Source organism: Microtus pennsylvanicus, chromosome 3, assembly GCF_037038515.1.
Source record: "Microtus pennsylvanicus isolate mMicPen1 chromosome 3, mMicPen1.hap1, whole genome shotgun sequence".
NCBI lineage: Eukaryota > Metazoa > Chordata > Mammalia > Rodentia > Cricetidae > Microtus > Microtus pennsylvanicus.
The window spans coordinates 123,574,120-123,600,377 of record NC_134581.1 but is presented as its reverse complement, the minus strand read 5'-3'; the positions used below and the strand labels follow the sequence as shown (position 1 = coordinate 123,600,377).

General features: G+C 42.1%; 1 protein-coding gene across 1 annotated transcript in view; it reads right to left on the bottom strand.

The window, feature by feature from the left end:
* Positions 1-306: 306 nt before the first annotated feature.
* The window catches only part of Tox (thymocyte selection associated high mobility group box), a 278,126-nt gene continuing 252,174 nt past the window's right edge, over positions 307-26,258 (bottom strand). Inside the window, exons 6-9 of the mRNA XM_075967019.1 lie at positions 16,395-16,475; positions 7,625-8,011; positions 1,596-1,747; positions 307-1,281 (exon numbers count right to left, since the gene is read on the bottom strand). Coding sequence (XP_075823134.1) covers positions 1,245-1,281; positions 1,596-1,747; positions 7,625-8,011; positions 16,395-16,475 — 657 coding nt within the window. The 3' untranslated portion in view covers positions 307-1,244. The remainder of the gene's footprint in view (positions 1,282-1,595; positions 1,748-7,624; positions 8,012-16,394; positions 16,476-26,258) is intronic.

The window sequence follows — 26,258 nt, the reverse complement described above, 5'->3', positions numbered from 1 at the left end:
TGGTGTATGTTGGTTTAGGCTTGGAGCATGTGAGACTTTTGGGCCATTTTTCTTTTGTATTGTGCAAAAAGAGAAGGTTGCTAAGTAGAACTGTTTTTCATTTATGCCAACAAAAGATATGCAGAAATATGGGTTCGTTGCTCTAATTTGCTATTAAATGAAAAGCAGATTTGGCTTTATTCATGTCACTGTAAAAACTAAATAAGTATTCACACCAAGCCTGGTGCATTCACACCAAGCCTGGACTTTGTTTTTTTGCCAGCAAAAATTAAAACATCAATGAAACCTCTTTCAAATTCTAACGAATTTACTTACAAACACCTATATTTATTATTTCATAAATAGGCGCAACAAGTTCCATAAAAAAAGATTAAATACAGACACGGTATGAGGAAACAATAATACAGAGCCTTAAAGATGATCACTTAGCGCTTCCCAACCTGGTTCTGCAGCGAAGACCCCGGGCGAGCATTTGGCAGCTTTATACATCAAAGGACTCAGATAGATGACATTTACTAATCATTACACAAAAGTGATACAAAAAGGATTTTTTTTTCTGGAATACAAAATAAATGTGTTTGCGTTTCCCTCCACACTAGGTTCTTTGTGTCTGATCAGAAGACAAAGCCAATTTGTTTTTAAATTAAAATCATTTGGGAATATTTTTCAAGTATTTTGAAAATATAGAACTATTAATCAGTTGTTTTTTTAAAAATGAAGTAAAAATATGAATGTTTGCCAATTTAACCCCTCTGTGAAATAAACCAACTGGGGCGAGCCAGTTTCAAATTACAGTTTAGCTACAAAAACCGTCACATTTTATACTCTAGGAGAGTGTAACATAGATGCTATTTACAAACTTGCTATGACTGCTACATCAAGCCATTTAAAAAGTCTTTAGTAGTTCCATATAAACACCCATTCTGAAAACCAATGGAAAACCCCGGACCTTTACCCCAGACGGCTACCGTTGCTAAGGCAGTTACTAGAGCGCAGCACTTCACAGCAAACCCAACAGAAATCAGAACTGTCCATACTTCCTGCAGGGAAGAGGAACAATGTCCAGAAAAAGATTAAAAAAATAATAACGAAGCATGACTATTTTCTTCCAGAGTGGGTGACCCACAAGCTCACATGGTCCTAAGTGCTTAGCAACTTGAATTTTCTAATAAAATGAAGAACTGCAATCCGCGATGAAAAGACTTCCCTGAACTCCTCAGTGGAAAAGAGAGGCGGTGAGGTTTTCAGGTGAGGTACAGCGCTTTGTCCCTCTGCATGCCCCTGTGTGCAGAGAAAACACTGTTATAAGAAAATCAGAGCCACAGTGGGTGGTGGTGCAGCCAGGGGTGGGGTGAGGGTCGTATTTGTTCTAGCTCGGGGTAAGGTCGGGTGGGGAGCGCACAGGTAGTGGACCTAAATCCATAGCAAAGAAAAACGTGAAGACTTTTAGTCTTGGAAAGGCTAGAAGCTGGCTCCCCATGTTTTCGGACCTTACTTTCTTGAAGCCTCCCTGTCCCGTGGAACCTTTGCCCCTGCCCAGGCGCGCATGCGCTGTGAGACCCTCGGCCACCAGGTGGCAATGGCTGGCGGCTCACCCACTACTGCAGTACTCATTATTCCAGTCCACCGGCTGTGCGGGAGGATTTCTGCACCCAGAGCGCACGTACTCCATCGCTTGGGTGACAACTTGTGCGGCTGTAGATGTAGGGTTGATAATCGTCTGATAGTCAGGTTGAAGAGTAAATCCCTGAGGGAAAAGCAAATTCTCACTTGAGAAAGGCAGTGGCTTTTGAAAGAGGAAAGCAAGGGCATAGTTATCTACGCCTGTCAACATCTTGGGCCCCTTGCTTCTGCAGCAACCCACAGAAGGACCCTCCCCACCTCGTAAAGTAGAAAAAAGGCATCCATCACCTTATTCTTCTTACCCTTCCATGGCCAAACCACGTGTCAAAAATCTTTTCATTACAGCCCTGGGCAGATAAATTGAGTTGGGAAACAATTTAAAATACAGAAAAGCCAACTCAAGCCAAGCAAAGGGCCAGTGATCTTAAGCCTCTCACCGCTGATGTTTTCCATCAACCTAAAGATACATTAATAGCTAATCCCCAGAACAAGCAACAGAGTCTTCTTGAGGCTTCAGGCAGCAGGTGGCTGAGTGTTTTATTAGCCTACACCTATTCACACAATTCCCCATTCAGTCACAATGGGGCCATCTGCTTCTCCTTTTTCTTCATTTGTATTTCTCTATCAGCTAAACATTTCAACCAAAGCTATTTTTTTTTTAAAATCAGTTGTTGGATGAATTCAGGGAGACGGAAAGCAACTTGCCATTGGAAAACACAGGGAAGGAAATGTGTAAAGACAGCAAACATTTATAATTGAAGTCTCTTAGCTGGCAACAATACTCAGACTTCAGGAAGATTTTTTTTTTTAATGTGCTAGTATAGTGAAGTGTTGACTTTTAATCCCAGTAAAGCTATTAAAAATTCAAGGGCAGGATCTCTGAAGTATATAGCTATATCTGGTAAACAAAAAGTATTATACACAATATATTTTTAGCTTATCTGGTAAACTCAAGAGCAGCAGAAGCAGCAGAAAGCAACTTCCTTAATCTCCTGGTTGTCTCTGCAGCAGATTCTAGCCATGGTTTTTAACACCCAAGAAATCCTGATTACTAACGTACCATGCTCTGTTTGCTTCAAGTGCAAGGAGCTTTGGATGTGAAATACTATCGATGATTTCCCTTCCATTCAACAAGGGGGTGAGTGGGTGGATCTCTAACTAAATATATTTTCCTCGGATTTTTACACATATGTGAGTGGTCCCTCACATAGCGATCTGAAGACCACATCTCAGGTCAATTTTCCTGAATATTCTGGTTGGCTTTCAGGGGTCCATTGATTTGCCATTCCAAAGATAAGGGCTGCAGAGCCATGGCCCCTTCTACTCCCAAGAAACTGCAGAGAGACAGAATTCAGGATGATGGGAAACCAGTCACACTGGTAGTTGTTCCAATGAAGTCTAAAAGCAATAGATTTCCTAAGTAGGAAAGATCCCTGTAGCTCAGGTGGGAAGCACCTTCCTGGGGGAAGGCAGTTTCACCCTTCTCTTGGTCTTCCTGGGTTTCCAACACGGAAGGAGTCTCACTGGCCTCAGTGAAATACTTTAATTTCTCTGGTCCTGCCCTATTGCCCACCTTCTCAGTTTTTTTTTTCTTCCTGGTGTCTAGTGTGAGGCTAGGTGGAAAGCAGGGGAAGGTTCTGAGAGACCCTCTCTCTATTGGTTCCTTTCACCATGGAGCCCATCTCCAGGGTGCCTGGGGGACACGGTGATCAGTGTTTGCAGGGCCCAGCCTATGACAGCAGAGCAATGAAATAGTGTTTTTCAAGAAATAAAGACCATTTGATGCTACTGTAAGAAAGGCCAAAGTGAACATGTAAATGTCAGGGCTAATTTGTCTTTGTAGCGTGAAGTTGTCTGTTGGGTTTTCCACACAACTGACAAAATGTAACCTAAAAAGCAAACAAGGATCAAAACAAAAAGGAACTGGAAATAGCCTGAGTTAGGTGAAGGTTTGGACCCGAGGAGAAATAATACACACAGTGGAAATAGTTCCACAGGCTGAGCCAGAATATAAGGAAAATATCTTTTAAATTACTAGCTTAATACAAAACCATGTGATATCTACAAAGTTCCAACATGGAAAATTATGCTACCCTCAAAATCTACATTTAAATAGTTGTCCAAACAACCAAGGACCAAGAAAAACATAGGTGTGGACCAAAGTAACAGTATTTAACGTTATTTTGCTTTCAAGATAGAAATGGAAACACGCCTCAGAACACTGCAGAAGGAGATACTGAGGTCAACCCTTGAGCTAAGTACACTCCCATTATGGATGTAACTAGGAAACAACAATGATGAGATAAATTTTTTGAAAAATGTTTGCTTAGCAGTCTAATTAAACGAGACTGAATATTTTGCATTTTAATGCTGGGGAGAAAAATCACCAACTGTTTTGTAGCATGCCTGGAATTTTAAATTTCATTTTCTGGTGCCAGATTGAAATAAAAATAGGAAACATGATAAAGATGAATTTGATGTCAGAAGGGACATTTACTCTTTAATTAGATTCCCATAACCCTCACAGTTTTCCTTTGCACACAGCAAGTCTGAAAAAGCCTGTAGCACCACCAAGCAGTGATCCTCATAGCCACACCACGCTGCAAACTAATTTCATTTCCTGCCTGTCTGGAGAGGTATTTTCAACAGGCATCAATGTTTTGTCTTTATGACTGATTTATTCATCAATCTCAATGTGATTTAAAAAAAAACTTTAAATTACACCCAAATCCTAAAGCAGCTGTTTACTACACAAGGAAATTGAAAATCTGTCTGTGGTACCTTACAAAGATTTTTTTCTTAAGGTTATAAAGGAAAGTGACAGATATGAATGATTTTTTCTTGACCTCATTCCACAATAAAAGTGCACTGAGAGACAGAAAGAAAACAGAAACAAAAAAAGTAGGTCCGTGGGCTTAGTGTATAAGATATTGTTAAGAAAACAATGGAACTATCACTCTTGGTACACAAACTAACGATCCTTTTGTCGTTATTGTTACAGTTGGCAACACTCATTTTCAGAGGGATAATAAAGTATCAAGAGTAAAACTGGAATCTGAGGCCATCTTTAAAACGCGCACAGTAGCTATTAGCTGTCTTTTCTCTCTTTCTCTTTTTCGGTACTTAGACAGGAAGGTGGTCAACATATTAGGCAGCAAACACCTTCAGGATGAAGGTGGATTGGGTGACGAATCAGGCAGGTCAACCTGAATCTACAGGCTAACCTCTCATTCATGACGAGAGTAGTGGACGCGACAAGCTGTTGAGAGTCAGCTGCATCCAATCTGTTGGGGCCAACTCTTCCATATCGGCTTATGGTCAGCTGACAGTGTCTCTAGTCTGCTGGCTCCTTGCTCTGTGCACCTGTCTAAGACGCAGATACTGTCCCCATCTTTCTCATCTCCCGGAATCTATTTTTCCTGTTACTGGTCTTTCCTGGAATTCCCTCACAACCTTACTACCCACTTCCCGTGTGTTTTAACTTTGCTGTTCTTTGCATCTTTGGTCTCTGCAGCCCTTGAGAGGGCTGTGAAAGTGATCTCTGCCTTTCTCCTCAAGCCAGTGTCTTCCTGTCTATTTGCTATTGGAGTGCCGCTATCGCATCCCGTGCTCCAATTCCAGGGAGCATGGGTCTCTTTCTCCAGATTCCTAGAAGAGTCCAGGCAGTGCCTAACATGTGTTAGGACTTATTTAAATTACTTTTATCATCATAATTTTTTTTAACTTTCAAGGAATTAAGACTACAATTTCTCCAAGGAGTATAGCATACTAACCATTTAATTTTTAGAGGTTAATTATTCCATAGTTATTTTACTAACAGCCTACATTGTTGAAAATTATTTTAGTCAATGCCATCTCTACAGCTATTTTTTTTTCATTTTGAGCTCCTGCCATTATCTTTTATTATGAGCTCTAACCCCAGACACCTTTTGAGATACACTAACAAAGCTGACTTATAGTTTGATAAATACCTTGCTCAAGATAACATGAGTTACTCCACCCCCATTTAGATTCTGTCTGGTGAGCTATATCTCTTGAGGTTTTACAAGTAACCTTTTATAATTCTCAAATAGCAGAAATCTATTCCTGGTGACCCTTATCTTATCCAAGGTTTCAACAAAAGAAAAAGAAGGAGACATTCCTGCATGGACAAATTAGGAAAGGTTCCCTTTCTGGATAGGTCTGTCCCTCTGCCTAGGGGCCTCTTTCCCTCGGGAAGAAGCAGATGAACTATAGCATAGTGACCAACACATGTGCTTGGAGCCCACAGCACCTGCAAGCTGGTGTCAACCCACCCAAGTGAAGGTGACAGCCCTCAGATTGCTTATTCTTCAAGCAGAAACCATTGACTCACTACAGTACAAAGGCATTCAGTTAAGTCCATTTCCCTGAGTAATGTCTGATGTACATACAGAGTGAGGCTTCTACCCCATAAGTTTCTCTTGGTCATAAAGCACTTGGAGACAGGGCTGGAGGCTGGGCTCTGTTACCACTGTGGTCTTCCTTCTAAGTGATTCAGCTTCAGCCTCAGGTTGTGGTGTGTAGGTAAGAAAGATAGCTACTTATATATTTGGTTTAGGAATCAAGAAAGACAGTGAGATGATGAATTCTTCTTTTTTGTTTCATAAAAATTTGATTTTACAAGTAACTTAGATTTAAAAGCTGTCTTTGAAAACACAGGCTTTCGAATACAAATCTGTTAATAATCTACAAGAAAGAATGAGGTTGAGAGGCGAGTCCTGAACATTCAGAATGATGCTTCTGAGTTCTGATTGGATCTGCATTTGAATTCCAGTTCTCACTTTGTGAGTTCAAAACTCTTACCTGCCAATCCTCAGTTTATCTATCCATAAAATGAAGACAGGACTAGAAACCACACTGTGAGCTTTCTGAGAATTTAAGCGCTAAGTACTGGGTTTGCTGTAGCCAGCTTTAAAAAACCCTGTCTATAATAATCATAATACAAGACATTTTAGACTTCTTCAACATGACTCATCCTTCTGCCTCCCCTTTCCTTACTGTTCAGGCAAGCATGCATTCTGTGTACCATAACAAGATATGAATTTTGTAGGAGGCTGTGCCTATGTGTTTACTCATCACTCTAGGAAAAACATAATTGAATGGTAAAGGCGGTGGTTAGGGTGGCTATGATTGGTAGATTTTAACCTTTTTCTAAAGTGAGCTTTCAGGGTTTTGAATATTTTATGTTCCACTGAATTTATAGATGCTCCTAATTCTCAAATTACGAAAGAGCACCAATGTCTGAAAAAAATATGAAAATAAAATTTGTTTTCAAATAAAAACTAAACAAGATTATCCTGATACCTCTCCTGCTTTCTAAATTGTGCAGACAGATTCCCCCAACACACACACACACACACACACACACACACACACACACACACACACACTTACACACTTGCATTTGCAATGCTAGGGATTAAACCCAGGGCCTGTCACGTGCTGGCAAAATACCCCTCTCCCCACAGGCTCCTTATGTACATTTCAAAATGAAGCTCCAGTTACTGTTTGGGTCATAGCATTTTAGGGCTCTACTAAATTTGGTATTGAATCTGATTTTATTTCATACTAATTATTGAACTCAAGGGTCAGCCTAGTCAAAAAGCCTCATTTCCTAATGACATTAAAAAGAAATTGCAGACGGTTTCAACAAGATCCGTGGTACACATGGCATCTTAGCGCATGCGATCACTAAAGAAACTGAAACCAGAAGCAGAGGAGGCAGCAGCAAGAGAGCACCAAGTTGATATGTCTTGGGAAAGAAACCAGTGATTTGAAAGGGAGGGCTATCAGTGCCTGGGATGGTGACTCTGACCACGCTCCACTTATAAGTGACTTTTTCCAGATGTAAGTCTGTCAAATGCCCACAGTTCTCTCTCCATTTCAATAGAACAACTACCCTTGTCTCCTTGGTTTGATAGACAGCCCTCCCTGCCCCCAGTTCTCCAGAGGTGCACAGAACCCAAGCATAGAGACTTACTTGTTGCATGGTGGGCGAGTGTAAGGCAGACTGGACCTGCATGGGGAGCTGGCTCCCGAGGGGCTGCTGCATGGCAAGAGGCTGATGCTGTTGCATGGTGAGGTGCTGGTGAAGAGGCGGGCTGATCTGGAGGGGCGGTGGTGGGGACACAGCCATGTTGGCTATGGAGACAGTCACTGGCATTTGGTTATTCGGCTTGGGTGCTATGTTCCTGGGGAGGCTTGGGTGCATGGCGGTGAGGTGAGGATTCATTCCTGGTTGTTGGTGATAGTGAGAACTTAGGTACAGAGCTGAGTGGGCCTGGCTGGGCCCGTGGAACACTGACGGCTTCGAGTTGACCAGCTGGGGTGGCTGAGATGTCTTCACATCCACAGGATCACTGTAGCTCTGCAGAGGGAACAAAGGAAAGCAGCGTTAGGAGACAGGTCTCTGAGCGTGATGCTACTCCCAGAGTGTTTGTGAATTTTCTCACGGACTTTCATGAGAATCAGCACCCGTGACTATTCTTGTATCTCTTATCTAAGGATCCTTCTATTGCTATTTTTAATGTAACTTATGCAACACCGAGTTTCTAACTCCTCTATGAAATCTAAAGCACACTGTAATGACTTTTCAATCCTTTCCCTTTGCCTAAACGCTTGACTATGACGGACTATTTTGGTCATCAAGAGGCAGATAAAAGATGCAGGAGGACACCATTATCACCAAGTTATCTCACTTTCCAAGCAGTTCAGTTCAGCTCTCCCACTGATCGTAAGCTTAGCTTCTTCTCTTTGTGTTTGCACAGAGCCTGGGCTCTAGGTATTTTCACAAAGAAAACAAGGACACTGAGAGCAGTGGCCACAGAAGAGGTCTCAAATGCCTTCCAAAACTCATGGGAAATCAGACTAGCATGTCTTCAAAGGAACCACAGAACTTGATTTTTCTTTATTTTTAGAAAAGGAGTTGCTGATAAATTGGTGATAAATTGTTCCTCCTAATGAAGTGGATAAAAATAATTTCTCTCTGATATTTTAGATGCCATTACAAATTAATATAATCTTGCCCTAATTTTTCCACACCTAATATCCTTTTAATTGACTTAAAAACCAGATCTTTCAGTGGAAGCTGAAAGGGATTGAAGATTAGCCCTTTGGCATGGCCTCCTGGGGCAGCACCTAGCTCTTCATTCTCTGAGGGAAGAGACCAAGGAACGAGTCAAATCATATGTTTAGTACTCCTTCACTGTTCTTCCAATCAAAATGCAAAAGCAATGCAACAGTTCTGAACATCAGCTGCACTACATATAAGGTCTCCATACCTGCCAGTTAGAAATCAGAAGGACTCTCTCATATGTGTTAAATAACTTAAGTTTGTTTCTACTTTCAGCCTTTTCTTCATTTTGCAATGACTCATCCTGAGTGTCTGAGAAACATGGTGTTATTAGTATAAACTGAAAGTTAGCCACGGCATTGGATATTTTTAGAGGAGAGATGTGTTCATTAGACATTTGTTTCTTCAGTGCTGGGGACTGGACACAAGACCCCATCGTGCTAGGTCAGGGCTCTACCTCACATCATGTCTGGCCTGTCATTCACTACTGGCTTCTAACTATGTTCTCTGTCCTCGTGGAATTTGAACCATGGGATCTGGTTGACATCTTTAGGGAAAAAAGAGAGCTAGTAACAATAAAGACCTTTTGGGTCTTATCATGAAGATTCTCTTTCATATGGGCAAAACGTACAAAGGGTCCAGCACTAAATGGCTTAAGAAGAGTTCTTATTAAGCAAGTTATCACTATCCAAGAGAACTATATTTTTATTTACTTTGTATAATGAAGATGATGCTACAGAGTGTATAAATGCCTCCATTCTGGCATGATGTGTGCTATAAAAATGAAAGATTGAAAAAATAATTGTTATTTAAAATAGCCAAGTATAAATACAAGACATAAAACTCAGTGGAAGCAATAATATAAGAGTTGCTGGACCAAATCAAATTAATAGTCTATCTAATTTGATTCTTGTTTTCAGGACTGACCAATACTTGATGCATTAAAAATTAAACAAAATTTATGCACCTCCTCTACTGTCCATTGTTACTTCTGGGAAGCAAATCCTTCCTGGCCCTTGCCGGTGATTAACTTATACACTGAAGCATGAGATTTTATTGTCTTTAAATCACAATCTTGGCTCAGAGCTTCAGATTTGATGTTACCAGTTATAAAATGATCCATCCCATTTGCAAATTCGCGCTTACTGTTTGTCTCAATCGCCCTCCACAGCATGCATTCTGAATTCTGCAACTTTATCTCCTTCTCCAAAAGTGAAGACATTGCTTTGTTTCTAATTTACTCTGCTTTAATTGAAACCAGGCCTTGAGTTTCTTTATTATGGATGACAGCCTCAGAGAGCTTAATTTACTTACTTAGCTACCATCCTGTGCTATATGTTTTTTAAGGAAGCGTTTTCACAGTCCTAAGCTTTGACACCGTCCTTCTTAAGGTTGGGAAGAAATCTCGGTGGATGCAGCAGTAGTAAGCAGCTATAAGCTACAGCGAGGTGGACAGAGACAAGCAATCCCAGAAGCTTACCGGCCTGGAGTGCCCAGCAGTGAAAAAGACAGCCTGTCTCCAACAAGGTGGGTGGGGACCCACAATGAGATTGTCCCCTATCACATGGCTCACTGTGGCATACACTCTTTCATACAAACATGTACACACACACACACACACACACACACACACACACATTGATTTGCCCCTTGCCCCTTGTACTGCCTAGTTTTACATCAACTTAAAGAAAAAGAAGCCACAAGTCGAGAAAATGCCTCTATAAGATAGGCCAGCATGTAGGGCATTTTCTTAATGAGTGATTGATGTGGGAGGGCCCAGTCCACTTTGGGTGGTGCCACCCCTATGGGTGGTGTCACCCCTGGGCTGCTGGTCCTGGGTTCTATGAGAAAATAGGCTAAGCAAGCCATGTAGAACAAGTCAGTGAGCCAAACTCCTCCCTGGCCTCTGTCAGCTCCTGCCTCCAGGACTATGGATAGGTAGGCCAAATAAATCCTTTCCTCTCCAAGTTCCTCGGTCATGGTGTTTCATCAAAGCAATGGAGACCCTAACATGGCTTCTACAAATAAGAATGTCACACTTATCGGTGGCCCCAGGCAATGAAGGCATTGCTTTTACTATCAGTACCCAGGCTCCCAAAGGCTTTCTCCTGAGCTGTCTTCTGAGCTGCCTTCTCATCCAGGACTGCGGCTGTCACGTGGGGGGATGTTTCGGGACTTCTCTGCTGGAATTTCACATATCCTCACACAGCCTTCTTGTCTTTTGATGGTGAATTCAGTTTTTAGAACTAGCTAAAAAAGTGAGTTGAAGCCAAAGTTGTGGCTTCTATCTCGGTGATGTTTGGAGAAAAGAATGAGGTGTGAAAATAATGTAACAAGATTGATTTTTTAGAGAGCTTCATAAACTTCTCCTGACTGCAGATCTACCCAGGAGTTTCAAAAACATCTCTTGAACCCTGGGAGCAATAAAAAAATGAGTTTCTGGCCTCCCAAGGTGACTCTTTTGAATGCAACACTCATTGGGGGAATATAAATCCTGGTGAAATGAAACCACTTTCGTTGCTTCAAAGTTCCGTATTGCTCTCAGTATAATGATTTAGACTCATGTCTAGGAATTTCTTAGTCTATGGAAAAGGTATATTTCCTTAAGCTGTATTTAATAGCCCAATTCAGTCTGACCTTCCATCGTGAACAAAGCTGCCTAAGCTAAAAAGACTCTAGTCTCTCAGAGTCTTCTTCACGCGATTCAGGAAGCCTACTTCAATTAAGAAGCCTACACAGACAAATGTATTTTTGCTTACGTTTACAACAATTCTATCTTTGTAATGGGATGGAGCTACAGAAAAAAATTAATTAACTATTTTTAAAAAATTAAATAATTAAGTTAATATTAATAAATTATTTTTGCAACCTTTAGAATATCTGTATAAAAAGATAACTTCGTGACCAAATCGGAATTACGATTCAGCTAACTTTCCAACTGCACACAATTCTTTCACTACGCCTATGCATACTTACCAACAATATTAAAATGTAATTACGAATTATTTGTATTTACTAAGAACTTCCCTTGCTCAACATCCTAAACCTAAGCTGAGTTTTAAATTAAAAAAATTTATTCTATTGTGGTGCAATCACTTAACACCACATCTACCCTTTTCACACGCTTTTTAAGTGGATAAAAAGGTCCTGCCCATTACTGGCTTAGCTAATTCATCCTGCTAGCTGGAACTTTATGCCCGCAGGCTAGCGTTCCTCTTTCTCACCCAGTAAATAGCAACCACCTTTTTGCTTTTTAAGTCTGTGAGCCTGGCTATTTTAGATACTACCCGGGCAGCTGTCCAGGACTTGGTGCGCATGTCTTCATCCGCCTTACTTCATCCAGTATAATGCCTTCAACTGTAAAATTGAGTTCCATAGATTCTTTTAATTTTATTCTGGAAAGTTTATTTAAAGGGTCCTGTGATCCTCTCTGCTTAATACTGGAGTGAGCTAAACCTTAGAATGCCTCAGTATCTGTCTAAGGACAGGCAGATAGGAAGGGGTTAAGCTGGAACTGGAACTCAGGTTCTTTTGCTATCTATCCAGCCCCTGCTGACTTTTCTGCCCCCTTCCCCCGGAAGTTTTTCCATATTGACAATGGTGTCCTCTATGAAGTCCTCTGAAATGGTCCATTTAATGACATACAGAAACACAGATGAAGGTACCTCAGAAGCCCCTCTAGTGACTTAATCACAACCTTTGCTTTTACTTTTAAAAAGTTTCAAGAAAAAGATATTGTTATATCTTGCACTTTGAGACTTTGGCAATCACCCCTGACCTCCTGCCTTACCTTTAAAATGTCCCCTCACCTGTTCTATAGATAAACCAAACACCACATGTGGGTAGCCCGGTGTCCTGTGTGGGCTCCAACCTCCTCATGTCTCTGCACATCGAGTAGAAATGGCAATCTTCTTTTCTCTATCTTTTAACCCAGTGTTTTTCCTTTTGTCCTTTTAAGAATAATAGTGCTTACATCAATCATTGTGGGCCTTTCCCAGCGCTGTCTGCACACAGGACTCAAGTTGAAGCCCCCAGCTATTCTTGCATGCTCGGGCAGTAGGAAGAGGTCGGAAGCGGCTGGTATGATGTTTTCCCACTCCACTGCACCACTTGGAGCACTGTGATGGTGGGTGAGGATCCCCACACTGCACAGGTCCCCATTCCTCAGACCTTTGCTCAGAATCTGAGAACGACAGCATGGTATCGAGAGAGGACAGCCTTCCAGATGCCAGCCTTGTGTGAGCCAAGGCAGCCTCACCCGCAGTAATAGATTAGAGTTGGCATAGAATTTTCTTAGGAAAAATGGAAGAGGTATAGCTTCTAAGAGAAAAGCCTAGAAGCTCTAGCTAGAATAAGACACTGCTGTGAGTCCTCCATGTCAATACCAGCCCCGTCCTCAAGGTAGGAAGACATTTGATTTCTGCTTGGGAAGGGGACTCAAGCCTATGGACCCTACGCAAAACGGCTGTGATTTCAGCAGGAGTCTACGATCAATGAATAATGCCTAACATGAGGAATGGCTGGTGAGGGGCTGGGCACCCAGCAGCAAGGAGCCTTTCCTATTTATGCTATTATTGGGGGCAAGTTCCAAGGATGTGTCAGGACTGTCATTTTGAAGGACAGAGGTACGAAGAGTCACTTACAATCTTTGGGACTTTTTCTTTGGGGTAAATTTCAATTTTACTCAAGTCTGGAGCTGTATTAAGGGACATATGGATATATTCCACATCACACAAGTAACCTGAAGACTAAGAAGTGTCGTTGCCACAACTCAGGCTCACTGATATTTCTATTTTTGGTTATGTTCTGTTAGAAGCAACTAATTTCAGAGAATAGCTTCAAGTCTTCTGAGTATCAAGAAACCTTCCCCAGGGACTGGCCTATCTGTGTTGTCTTTCAGCATCTTCCAGTGAGCCTGACATGGAGTAGCATCCTACAGCCCCGGACTGGCACACGGTGTGGCCTGGGATGGAAACAGTACACAGTAGCAGACATGAAAGAGATTGATCGGCTCAGAATGCATGAGAAATGGATGCACTGAATAGAAAATAACCAAAGTGTGGACTTCCATGGATGAGACACGAAGAGACTGGCAGGGACCCAGGATGCACAGGTGAGGCTAACACAGTGATTCACGACTAGAATGACCTTTTGGGGAAGAGAGAGAGAGAGAGAGAGAGAGAGAGAGAGAGAGAGAGAGAGAGAGAGAGAGAGAGAGAGAGGATATGCCTTGTCATGCTATAACTTCAGGAGAGCGGGGACTTGGACCATGCAGGAGAGTGATGTGTTTAGGACCCTGAATAACACAGCCCAGAGAAAGACAAGGACCAAACAAAAGCAACGTTGCCTTGAGTTCCTTGCTCTTTCCTTCTCTGGTGGTATGCTGGTGACTAAGCCTCTCCCAAGGAATAAAGCCTGTGGATTCTAAGTGAGCACTTTCTCATAAAGGGAGCCCTTACAGCTCAGTTCCCTACCAATGCCCACTCACTCACGCACACCCCCACACCAACAACAAATCCCAGCTCCATTCACAGCCACTCTAGCCACTGAGGTGAGGCCACACTGACCTTCTCTGAGCTGTCATCCTCGCTTCCCTGTGGACATTTTGGCTCTGTGAGGTCTAGTTTCCTGTGGACCCTCAGCTCCCAAGAGGCTCTGCAAATGAGTCTGGCCAAGCTTCTGTGACGTGGCCTTGGGGTGGCCTTCCACGACTAAAACACGTCTTTTATAGGAAGAGTCCAGTTTGCTTGTTGTCTACTGTCTGTCATGGGGGTACATCCACATGCTCAGGAAAATTTGCTACCATATCCATGAATTAGTGGACAACAGCAACGAAAAAGAATGAAGCGGGCACATGGTAGAGCCTGGGAATTATAATTACCCCTTTGTTGCTTCAAATTTATAATATAGTACGAGACTATAACATGGAAAAACTGATATTTCTATTTGAGTGGTCCTACTTTGTCTCACTAATTAAACTGGAAAAACACTAGATTTCTATAGACGGTGCCGCATGCACTGGGAGACAGGCTGGGCATTTCCTGTCGTCGTGGAGAAGGCTATGTAGCAAATACTTGCTCACAAGCAGCATTTCAGGGTCATCTCTTCGACCCACGGAGACTGACTGAAACTTCCAATTTGTATACACACCATCGAGAACCATACACAGAGATTCAACAGCTCCAGCAAAAATTCCTACTGCTAAAAAGAAGAAAAATGTCAGAGTGAGCCGTAAGAAAAATGTACTTGGTTTCTTAAATGTGGAAACGGCAATTTGCAGCATTTATACAAATTGCCATGTTCTGAGGGTTGCAGCTTGGAGGCTGAACAGGAAGGAAAGCTGCAGCTAAGAGCCAATGCGGTGACGCATGCTTTGGAGGCGAAGGCTTAGTCAGTACGGTGGCGCTACTGCAGTAACCTGCATGTCATGAGCCAGAAGGCTTTGCATCAGAACTGATGTGTCCCATGTGGATTTTCTCTCACGGAAAATCACGCGAGCTAAATTCTCTTACATTCGGGGCATATGAATTTGCTAACGGCAGTGTGGCTAAGGGTGAGCTGGATCCTACATGTGATGGGGGCTTCCTTTGTCGGGAACTTTTCGGGGCGTTGTCTTCATTTTGCTTGTATACTGAGTTGGGAGTTCAGCTGAACATGCAAACACGTTTAAAAGCAGTTAGACAAATTAGAACTTGAATGCCATGGTGAGAAAGAAGAATCTGATTTTACAACATAAACAGCAAGCTTCCTGCAGTAGTATTGCTTCGATGTGCAGCAAAGGTCGGAGCAGAGCTACACTCTGCTGACGTCTTCCTGCATTTGTCATCTGCCTTCTCTTCTCCTCCCTGTGTCATCGCGTTCAGTGTGTATTTTGACTGATAAAACCTATGTATGTACTTTCTGAAGGGTTACCAGAACAGAAATGGATATTTGTGGATGAGAAAAAGAAAGCATTTCTTTCTTTCTTTCTTTCTTTCTTTCTTTCTTTCTTTCTTTCTTTCTTTCTTTCTTTCTTTCTTTCTTTCTTTGTGGACAAATGCAATGCAGTCCAGAGCCTATGGCCACAATGAACGAAATGCTAGCAATCTGAATTTGATAAGCTGCTACGTCAAGCCCTTCTAGATGCAGCCCTGTTGAGTCACCAGTCTCAGTAGTCACCCTACTGAGAAGGGAAGTGTGTTTTTAGTAACATGAAACCAAACAGAGTTAACTCTCTACTACCTGTAATAAGCAAGGACTAGCATATAAACATTCTGAAGCACTCATTTTTCCATACACTCATTGAGGAACAGGACGACGGGACTTTGTATCCTGATGCCGATATAAAGAAACTGGACATGAAGGTGGGTGGTGTCTCCTTAGAAATGGTCCACACAGCGGAAGGAGCGTACCGGTTAGACTAGGGTCAGCTCCTGATGAAGAAGGCTGTGCTTAGCTGCAAAACCAACAACAATCCACAGGTACATGGTGCCTACCATACACAGGCCAGCTATAGCTCTGGTCTTCCGGGGATGGACTTATTTCCACAGCACAGAGGTTTGTTTGGATGTAAATTTTTTTTTTAAACAAAGAAAATGGTGTAGAAATGCTAACACGATCGTTTGTGCTTTTAAGCGACTATTAGAGTCTGCATGGAGATGGCCACAGTCTGTCACAGTGTCACACGATTGCACGTTACCTTGGATACGAGGCTGGCTCTGTAAGCTGCTAGCTGCTTCAGGTACTCCTTCTTCGCCGCCTCAGTTTTCTTCTTGTAGACCTGTGAGAGCAACAGAAAGTCTTCAATTAGACCGCGTGTCTGCTTTTGTTTCGAGGGATGAACGAGGCAGAACGGCAATTGTACACCCATAGAGATAATTTTATAATAATATACGGCTCCCAAAGAGGGTGTTTTCTTCCTGAAACAGGTCTGAAAGAAGAAGGAAAATAAACTCTGTAAGAAAAGAGGCAGCAATTGTAAAATTTTGCATTTTTCAGAATATGCATGAAAGGCTTGGTGAGCATGGAAATAAATGGCAGCAGTGATGAAGCCTCACCCAGGAATAAGACATTCATATTTATACAGCAGGCAGTAATTCAACAGCACAGTAATATTCTAACGTTTGCACTCCGTGCCAAACACAAAACCAAAATGGGATTCAAGGACGATGCATTGTATTCAGTATGGAAATCAACGCACAGGTATTGGCAGTTGCAGGTTCATCACAATTTTAAGAGCCTCCAAGTTATATTTCCAAGGATTTGGGAGTCAGGAGTGGCAGGCAAGAGTACAATGGGGCTAAGATGGGAATGGTGGCTGGCTAGGGTCAGGACGCAACCCGCCACGCCACGTTATCTGCACGTCATGTACTTTCCAACAGAAACACGATGACAGCTATGGGGACCTTGTAAGAGTCGTCTGCAACAAACAGACACTCACGGAGGCTTGGCAACCAAATAAAAAGCGGAAACTGAGACCTGGGAAGTGACCAGCTCCTGTATGCCAGGGGTCACTGTGCACTAATTAAACAGAGGCCATGCCGGGGTACAGAGGGCTTCATCTTCCTCCCTGAGGCTGAGTTTTCAAGGTTCCAAAGTTCTGCAATCTTCTAAAAACCAGTTCAGATGAACAAGATGCTCTTTAACATTCACCGTGGAGCTGGGAATGCATCCCCTACTGTGAATATTAACCAGACTGAGGTTGATGTTGGGAAGTAGAGAATCTGTTCGGGAAGTAAACAAGGATTGTGTATAAGGCCAAGCAGCCAGCAGTAGAGGGCGATCTTTACTTTCTAGAGAGAGAGGTTTGCTGTGCCCAGACTCTGAAATGCAAGATGTGAGAACTATTACTTACTCATGAATATTTTAACTCCAGCGGAACATTTTGCCCAGGTAAACAAATAACTACACTCGCAGTGGCACTGTAACAGGACCTATGAAATGAATGTTATTACTCCTCTTTAGGGAGGCTGCAGTTTTGACTTTCACAGCTATAATTTTGTACAGAAGAGTAAACTAAAGCAAAGGCGCATTAATCAGTGCAAATGATCATTTGATCATCCTCCCGTCTTTACTAACATAAGAAACCAAACAGAATTAGAAATCCTGTGTAGGACTTTTTTTATTGTTCACAATAAAAAAGTTAATTTCTTTTGATTAAAGCATAGGATTGCCATTGATTCACAACCATTGCAGAATCTAAATCCAGAACCTTCCGTGGAAATTCTTACATGAATATAAATGACCGCTAGAGTCAAGAATTTGAACAATATGACCTTACTCGGTCCAGCCACATTTAGGAACAGAGCGCTTCTGATGAGATTTCTCCTACTAGTGTTTCCTTCAGCCCATTTCTCCAGGACATAATTTGTAAATAACGGCTTTACGCACACTGCTTTCTCTTCTTTCCCTTACAATGGTTCTGAGGGGGCTGGAGTGGTAGGTAGGTCAGTGCGAAGAGTGCTTGCCTGCAAGAATGAGGGCTTGATTTGGAATCCCCAGGAGCCATGTCAATTTCTCAGCATGGCTGTGCATGCCTGTGACCCCAGCATTTCAGGGTAGAGACAGGGAGATCTTGAGAGAAGAGCTTGCTGGGTAGCAGGCCTAGCCTAAATGGCAAGCTTCCTGTTCAGAAGGAGACCTTGTCTCAAGGCAACAGGGCAGGGAACAAGAGAGGGAGAGACCCAGAGTCATTTGTAATTTCTGCATGTATGCATAGGGCCATATGTCCCTACACACTCATGTGCATGCATGCATCACACACATGTACACATACACAATGTTTTTGAGAGGTATTTTCTCCTCCACACACAGACATCTTAGAAAGTCTAAGGACTTTGAGGAAAATATTTAGTAAACAAAACTTTGACACCTCTAAGTGTCCTAAATAATTATATCATGATTTTGATTAATATGCTATGGCGTGTGTCACATTAGCTGGTTAGCATTCGTTTTTCTTTTAGAGAGAATTATAATCTATGCTGCTTTCTAGCCTTCCCCAAAGTATTGTTTCCTAAGTCGGAAAGGTAAGATGGCATGATTCTAGCACTTCCTGTCTCTCCTTGGCGTCTACTGGAACTGCAACAGTGTAAGCATGCCGTTACCCTTTGTGGGGCTGCTGGCGACTAGCATCACACAAAGCGTTAACACTTCCTGCAATGTGCTGATTAACAACTTGGACAGAGAGGCGCGTAACTCCCCCACTGCAGGCTGAACGTACGGTGTGGTTCCACCCAGGATCGATGCTGTTATGGGATACCTGACTAGCATTCAGAGATCCCTGTTTCACAAATGGCTCCCCATTGGCTATTGATGATCCGCTATGTCGGGATCACTGTGTAAGTGCCCAAACACCACTTTAGGGCAGCGTAAGCCCATCACTTCACATTACAGGGATTGATGGGTCCACAGGTTCCCAAACAGCTGCAGACATTCAGTGGGAGAATCCAGGGGGGGGGTCATTTCAGGAGGCACAGTTCTATAACTGTATTTAAAGGAGGCTAACCCAGATCAGAGCGAAAATCTGAGGTTGTCTACCAGTAATAATTAGACCTTCCACCTTTGAGAATTGCTTAATGGTTCCAATACTACATGCTGTGTGCGCCTCACTAACACGGCCCTCTAACATTGGGCTAGGGTGCTGTTTGAGTCCAGTATTAAAGGAAATGTCCAAAGGCTTCAAACACGAGACAATGATAATCATACGTAAGAATTCCATACATAAAGGAAATAGGGGAAATTCTTACTTTAGAGCAGAAGTGTCAAGATAACTGGTTTAAAAAAAAATTCCTAACAGATGTTTCAAAACTTCACGTTATGGATGGAGAAAGCCCTTCATTTGCAGAAACCAAAGGGGTTGTGGGATTGTATTCGGCAGTGAGAAATCACCTCTGTGATCAAGCGCATGGGCCTGACCTGCAAGGATGGATCTGATTTATGTCAAAGTTAAGTTTGGGAAAGCCATAGTTTCTCTCAGAAAAAGACAAATATTTTAAAGGTATGTGATTCCTACAGTAAATATTAGTGTTCTGCCGAGCTGCAAACTGGCTTCCAAATGGGCCACAGCTGTTTGAAATAAAGTCCAAAGTTGGCCAGAAGTGGATTTAAAAATCATAATACAGCATTTATCATTTCCCCAACCCATCCAAACACGTTTGAATCCATCCTGCCTTAATGTACTTATATGCTGTGGTTTGTTATTCCAAGAAAGCCACCATTTCCTATCTAAGGATTGCATCTAGTTGGTTAAACTAAAACATATATAACAGCTCACCAGAAACACACATAGATAGACATCAGATGGCAGTCCTGGAGAACACATCCTGTTCATATGATCCCGTGATTCACTGGATGCTCTAAATACCTCTCAGTACATGGGTTTTTATAGGCTGATAATCCCTAATTAAAATCAGCAGGTCAATGCCAGTGACCAGGACACACTTAAACAGGAGAAAATTCTGAGGCACTCTGTTCGTTCCCTCTTGCATTCTTCTTCCACAAACAATCCACCCAGCTAATGGAGAAAACCAAAGTCTTATAAATACCAGCTAATTCCCTCTTCCTTCCCTTTCTTCTGGCTCGTCCTCATAATCTCCAGCCAGTTTACTTCAACAGTCATTACAGTCATAAGAAGAAAAGGTGCAAAATCCTTCTGACTTTGAATTCTATTCAAACCCCATTTAAACACTGACAAGGTGTTTTCCTTTTAGGATAAGTGCAAATGCCTCCCCCCAACCGCTGCCATTTCATATTTATAGAAAATGCTTAGCAACAGAATTATGTATGAATAGCTTCATCACCCTCCCAGAGACACATCTTTAGAAACTTCATGTGTATACCCACTTTCAGCGATGCCATTATTTAGGTCAGTCAGAGACAGGCATCAGTATTTTACACACGGCGTGGTCCTTCAATACAGGGACCTATCCATCTTGTCTAACTTGCTCACATTTTCTTAAGGATACCCTAACTGGAAAGACTTCATAAGGTAGTGTTCAAAGGATTGAAAATGTTATAGGATGTGTCAAAAATATTGCTGTTGGTTCCTTCTGAAGACTGTCTGATGTACTTGGTCATGGTGCCACCGATCCCTTGCTGCTAAAGGCCAGAAACAGGCAGCTTGGCTTTAGAGACGGCTATAAAACGTATCTGTTGATATATTAAATGGAGATGGCTAGCTGAATATCACGTTGTTCGATCTTAACCAAAAGACTGGTTCCCGTGTGCCTAACGTATTGTGAAGCACGAAGGGCACAAAACAAAAGAACATTTAAATTATTCTTTGGCTATGTGTTTCTAGTTGTCAGCATGCACTTTCTTTTATGTATCTTTAGTTCCTCCAACAAGAATGTTGCCTTGGTATTATTACACCCACTTTACAGAACAGGAAACACACACACTCACACAGACCACACATTCACACCACACACACACTCACGCACTCACATAACACATACACTCACACACACAATGCACACACATTCACACACACCACACACACACAACACACTCACACCACACACACACTCATGCACACACTCACCACACACACACCACATACATACTCAGTCACACACACTCACATACACAACACACACACACACACACACACACACACACACACACACACACCATACCCCCCCACACACCAGTGAAACAGGGCAGAATCAGGAGCGAATCAAAGCAATCTGGAGCCAGTCATCTGTGTTTGCTCACTGTCTTCCCCTAGCTGTGCAAATAACTTTAGGAGCCTCCTGAAATTAGAAACTACAGGGTGAATGGATCTCTTCCTCATGGTAGGAGCCCAGCATGCTGGGCAGTACCTGATGCATAATAGGTGCTCAGGAAATACAGTCAGACATCACCAAGTGATGGGGAGGATTCTGAGAAATGTGTTGGCAGGAGAGGCCGTTATGGTGTTGACATAACAGGGTGCACTTACATAAAATAATTGCAATGGTAGCAGGCTGTAATTACACACAGTCACTGTTGACCACAGAGCTCATATTGACAGCGGTAGTGTCATGCCCTCCCATGACAATCTCTAGTGAATAAGAATCCCTGCAATGGGGTTTCACATTTTCTGAGTCAGCATGAGCAAGGATGCTAAGGATAAACCACTAAACTGTATCTTCAAAATTAAAACATACGTCAATGGAAACAGAGAAGTTGATAGACATGTAACCTACCTCGAACATATGAACAAATGGTAGGTTGTAGCAAACTTGAATGGAATTAATATCATATTGGAGTAATCTCCTCACTAAAGCTATGGAAACTTTCAAATGAATTATCAGCTCCCACTGCGTGTAGTATATAAATATTCACACACCTGAATCACTCCTGTTTATGCCTATGATGCTGTGGCACATTCACATTAGTGTGTCAGCATGTATATGTATATATAAATACTTGGCTTTTGAAGCTCAAGTTATAATCTAATTGCTCACTTGCAAATTTCTATGAATATAAATATTGCTTACAGGCTGTGGTCTTTATTATTTTTGCTAATTAAGATTTCCTTTATATATTATTTGAATATTATAAATTTTTCATGAATAATTATTTTTATAGTTTTGTTGTTTTGTTCTGAGACTATCATATAGGAGTGAAATGTATTTTAATCATATCTACCCGTCCATATCTCCTCTAACTCCTATGTTCTCTTCCTCTGTGAATGCGTATGCGTGTGTGTGCATGTGTGTGTGTGTGTACGGTGTGTATTAAGTGCTGCCCTGTGTACTTGGGTAAAGAGCTGAGGCTTCTGAATGAACAATTGCTCTACCTATGTATGTCTTATGCTTCATCCTTTAGAGGCTGGGAAAGATGACATGCTTATAAATAAATTACTAAGATAAGCTTATACAGTGCCAGTGCTATAGTGTGGCAGGACTTTGGTTAACCTTAAGTATAGCTGACACAAAATCCACATTTCGTCCTAAGATGAGGGGCAAACACCAGAGCCGCCTTTATGTAGTGGGTGTCTGAGCAGCAACGAGGAGTAAATGATTTGATTCGCGGGCTCCGAGGATTTATCAGCAGCTTACTAAGTATAATTCTGGCTCTTCATATCCCTGCTGCTTCTAATTTAGCAGGACAGGCTCCTAATTGAAGCAAATTAACTATTTACACTTGCCCCTTCTACTCGGGAAGAAGACACAGCAGCAGGAAGAAGGAGGAGGAAATGACTTTCTTCCCACTTGTGTCAGATCTGCCCTTATATAAACACATTAACAGTAATTTCATGAGGCGTCAAACATAGGAATAAATACTGAGAGATAAAATAATGAGGTGCTGCTATGAGCTGAACTGCTGGGGCTAATATCCTTGGATATGAATTATGCATCCCGAAAGAAGGCATATGCTACAGGATTCAAACGCGCTCCCTGCAAGTGATATCTGCTCATTAGGCTAAGCCTCGCGAGGTAAATTCACTCTCTTCTTCCACGACAGGACTAGCATTTACAAAAACCCACTCTCCGGGCACCGTGGGCTGAGGTTTCCCCTGAACACGCCAAACCCGAGTAGGCTTTCCACTCCTTTTTTTTTTTTTAGCACAACAGCAAGTTTATTTAGCTCTTGGCTGCAGCTTTAAAGCCAGTTAACATAATGTAAACAAGAACATTTTGTTTGTAATTTGCTAAATGTCTTACAGCCCGACTGTGTCTCCAATTAGGAACTTAAGGTTCATTTAGTCATTTACATCTGGTTCTGATTTAAGGTGACTTTCCATGACTAAAAGGAACTCCAGAACCCTTTATGGCTCTCTGGGCCAACATGTTCTGTGGAAAGCTGACCAGCCTCTTTGTTTTACAGCCTCGGAATTGTCTTATATCGCCATTATATGCTCAGGTCCTATACCACCAGTGACCAGAATCAGAGCGTTTCAAAGTAACAGAGCAAGGAGAAATTTAGACAGAATCTTATAAACAAGATGCCATGGGTTGCTGAAACCCCAAGACCACGATGCAGGAGGATGGTATGGTTAACTTATCTTCCTTGTTCTGCAGGTCCAGTCAGGGGAAGATAAGCAGCCAAAGCTGGCATCACGGCCATCCTCATGTTTCCCCCCCTCCTCTCCATCTGGTGTCTTTTAAACAACTTGGTAAGCTTCTGAGATGGGTTCTTCATTGTCTTCTGAGTCATTAGCATTTAAAACCCTTCCTTTGGAATCCCAAGCACACAGTTTTTCTCTGCATTCCAGATTCTGCATTGTCTTCTCAAGCATTCAAATGGAGCCATCTCTGAGATGGGGTGTGTTTTCAGTGTCTTTGGAGGGAAAGATCCATAAAGGAGATTTTGCGTTTCTTGAGAATTGTTATCACTTCCCTTGGATTTCTCCTCCTTGAAAGAGTATTTGTGGAACCAGCATACACACAGTTTCTCACTCAGCATGGAGTCTAGAAGCTAAAGACCTGCTCTCTGTGCTGGGTTTCCACTTTGCCTGGACGCCACACTGAGCAGGCATGCCATGGAAGCAGGGAGCTCTATTAGGCGTGTTCCTACTGGTAGGCAGAAAACTATTCAACTCTAATCTCACTAATGATGTTTTCCCTTAAATATTGTAATTTTCTGAGTCCCCAATAAGTCATTGGTAACCCTGCCCATTTCTTCCAGCTTGTGTTTCTAGCTGTAGCCGTTCACAGCTGTGGGCTATTTCGACAACAGGATTTCCAACTCACTATAGCACAAGAGAGCCCCACCTCGTAGTAAAACTGCCAACACAATGCAAAACCATCCTGTGGGCTTGTCTAAACTAATTGAGGAGTGTTCTTTTAAAAATATGGAACAGTAGGTAGGCTCCCCAGATCTGAATATTAAACGAGAGTTAAGTACAGTTCCTTTAAGTTTGAAGCAGATATTATAGAGTGTTGGCACAATACAGGGAATGAATGGGCGGTAATGCAGCAGATATAACATCCTGGAATAATTTTGACAGTTTTTGGATCTCCAAAGTGTCTTTTAGGCAGGCACATTTGCCTCAAGCGCATCTCCTGCAAGCAGTCGGTGACAGTCAGCCACAGTGCAGCAGAGCAGTGGCTGGACCAGAGGGCACCAATGGTCTGAGTGCAGCCATGGGCCTGTGCCCTGTGTGTGAGGGACGCAAAGAGAGTAATGCGCAGCCTGTGCCTTTATTAAGTCAGAGCATCTTTAGATGGAAAGAATCAGTGCTCCCAGATCCCTGAGGCATCAACAGGGAACAGCAGGCATGGCCACAGACCATCTCGGGGCAACCTAAATTGCTCACAACACCTTGTTTGGGTAACTCTCAAAAAAGTACTCAAAATTTAAAATACATCTTTCAAGAAACATCAGGAGAAGTATTTTCTTAGACAATCTTGGCATAAACCAGTTTCAGTCAGCAGAGTTTGATTCTGGGATATGAATCGTATTGTCTAACTATTATGTGAGTCTGTTCTTTATCTACCAAATGCATTTGCCTTCCAACACCCCTCCATAAACCTTAACTACCTCCACACGCGAGAACTCGGGGAAGACTCATTTTGAGTTACTTATTGAGAAGTAAAATGTAAAAGAGAAGGGAAGATGTCTTGACATTGTAGGTGTTTGATTAAGAAGTCTTGACTATTACATTGTAACTGTAATCATATCTACTCTGAAACCTAGAGTCAGGGATGGGACTGATGTTCCCTTTTAAAATGACAGTGGATAATAGCATTCCAACCTCTCTCCTCTCACTCTCATATGCATATATATATATATATATGCTCTCTCATATGCATATATAAAATCTCTCTCATATGCATATATATGTAACTCATATGCATATATATATATATATATATATATATATATATATATATATGTAATCACTCCCTCTGCACACGCACAATTAATCTTATACAGCTAGGCAAAAAGAATGTTGAAAGATTTTAATATTCTCCTCTTGTTATATTAAAAGTACAAATCATCATTATAATGCAATCAGCGGATGAAACTTGGCTCTTTACCCTTGCTGTCTTTTGGAATTATCTGGTTTTGATTGTATGAAGATTATTATTTTTCTCCACCAAAAAGAAGAGTACAGATAGTTATTTTTATATTGGAAATGCAAAGGCCAGCTCGTGGTTATGAAAAGTCTTTATAACTCTCTTGAAAACCCTGGGTTTGAACATAGGAAAGTCTTCGGCCAACTGGGACCACAGAGACTAGATGTTAGCCTGAGAAAAGGATGTTTTTGAAGGAGAAGGCAAGGCAGAACAAAGGGGAACCATGTCTACCTTCTGATGAACAAGAGTTGTGGTGCACAGTCCCTGGGGAGAGGGCACTTTCTGGAGCTTCCTCCAGGAAATTTCATCTTCGAGTGGAAGAGGGCAAAGGGGGATGCTCAGGACATTTCCAAGAGTACATGGAGGATTAGCAGAAGAGCAGAATAGGTAGGCATGGATGTGACATTGTTCGGAGAACAGGGACAAGGACTGGGCTCTCCCTCATCCATGTGGACTTTGACTGTCATTCAGGAATTTCCTACTAACTGGAGGGAAGCCATCTTTACAGTTCCACCCCCATTTGGAAATCTCATCTAAGATCAGGGAGTATGGGA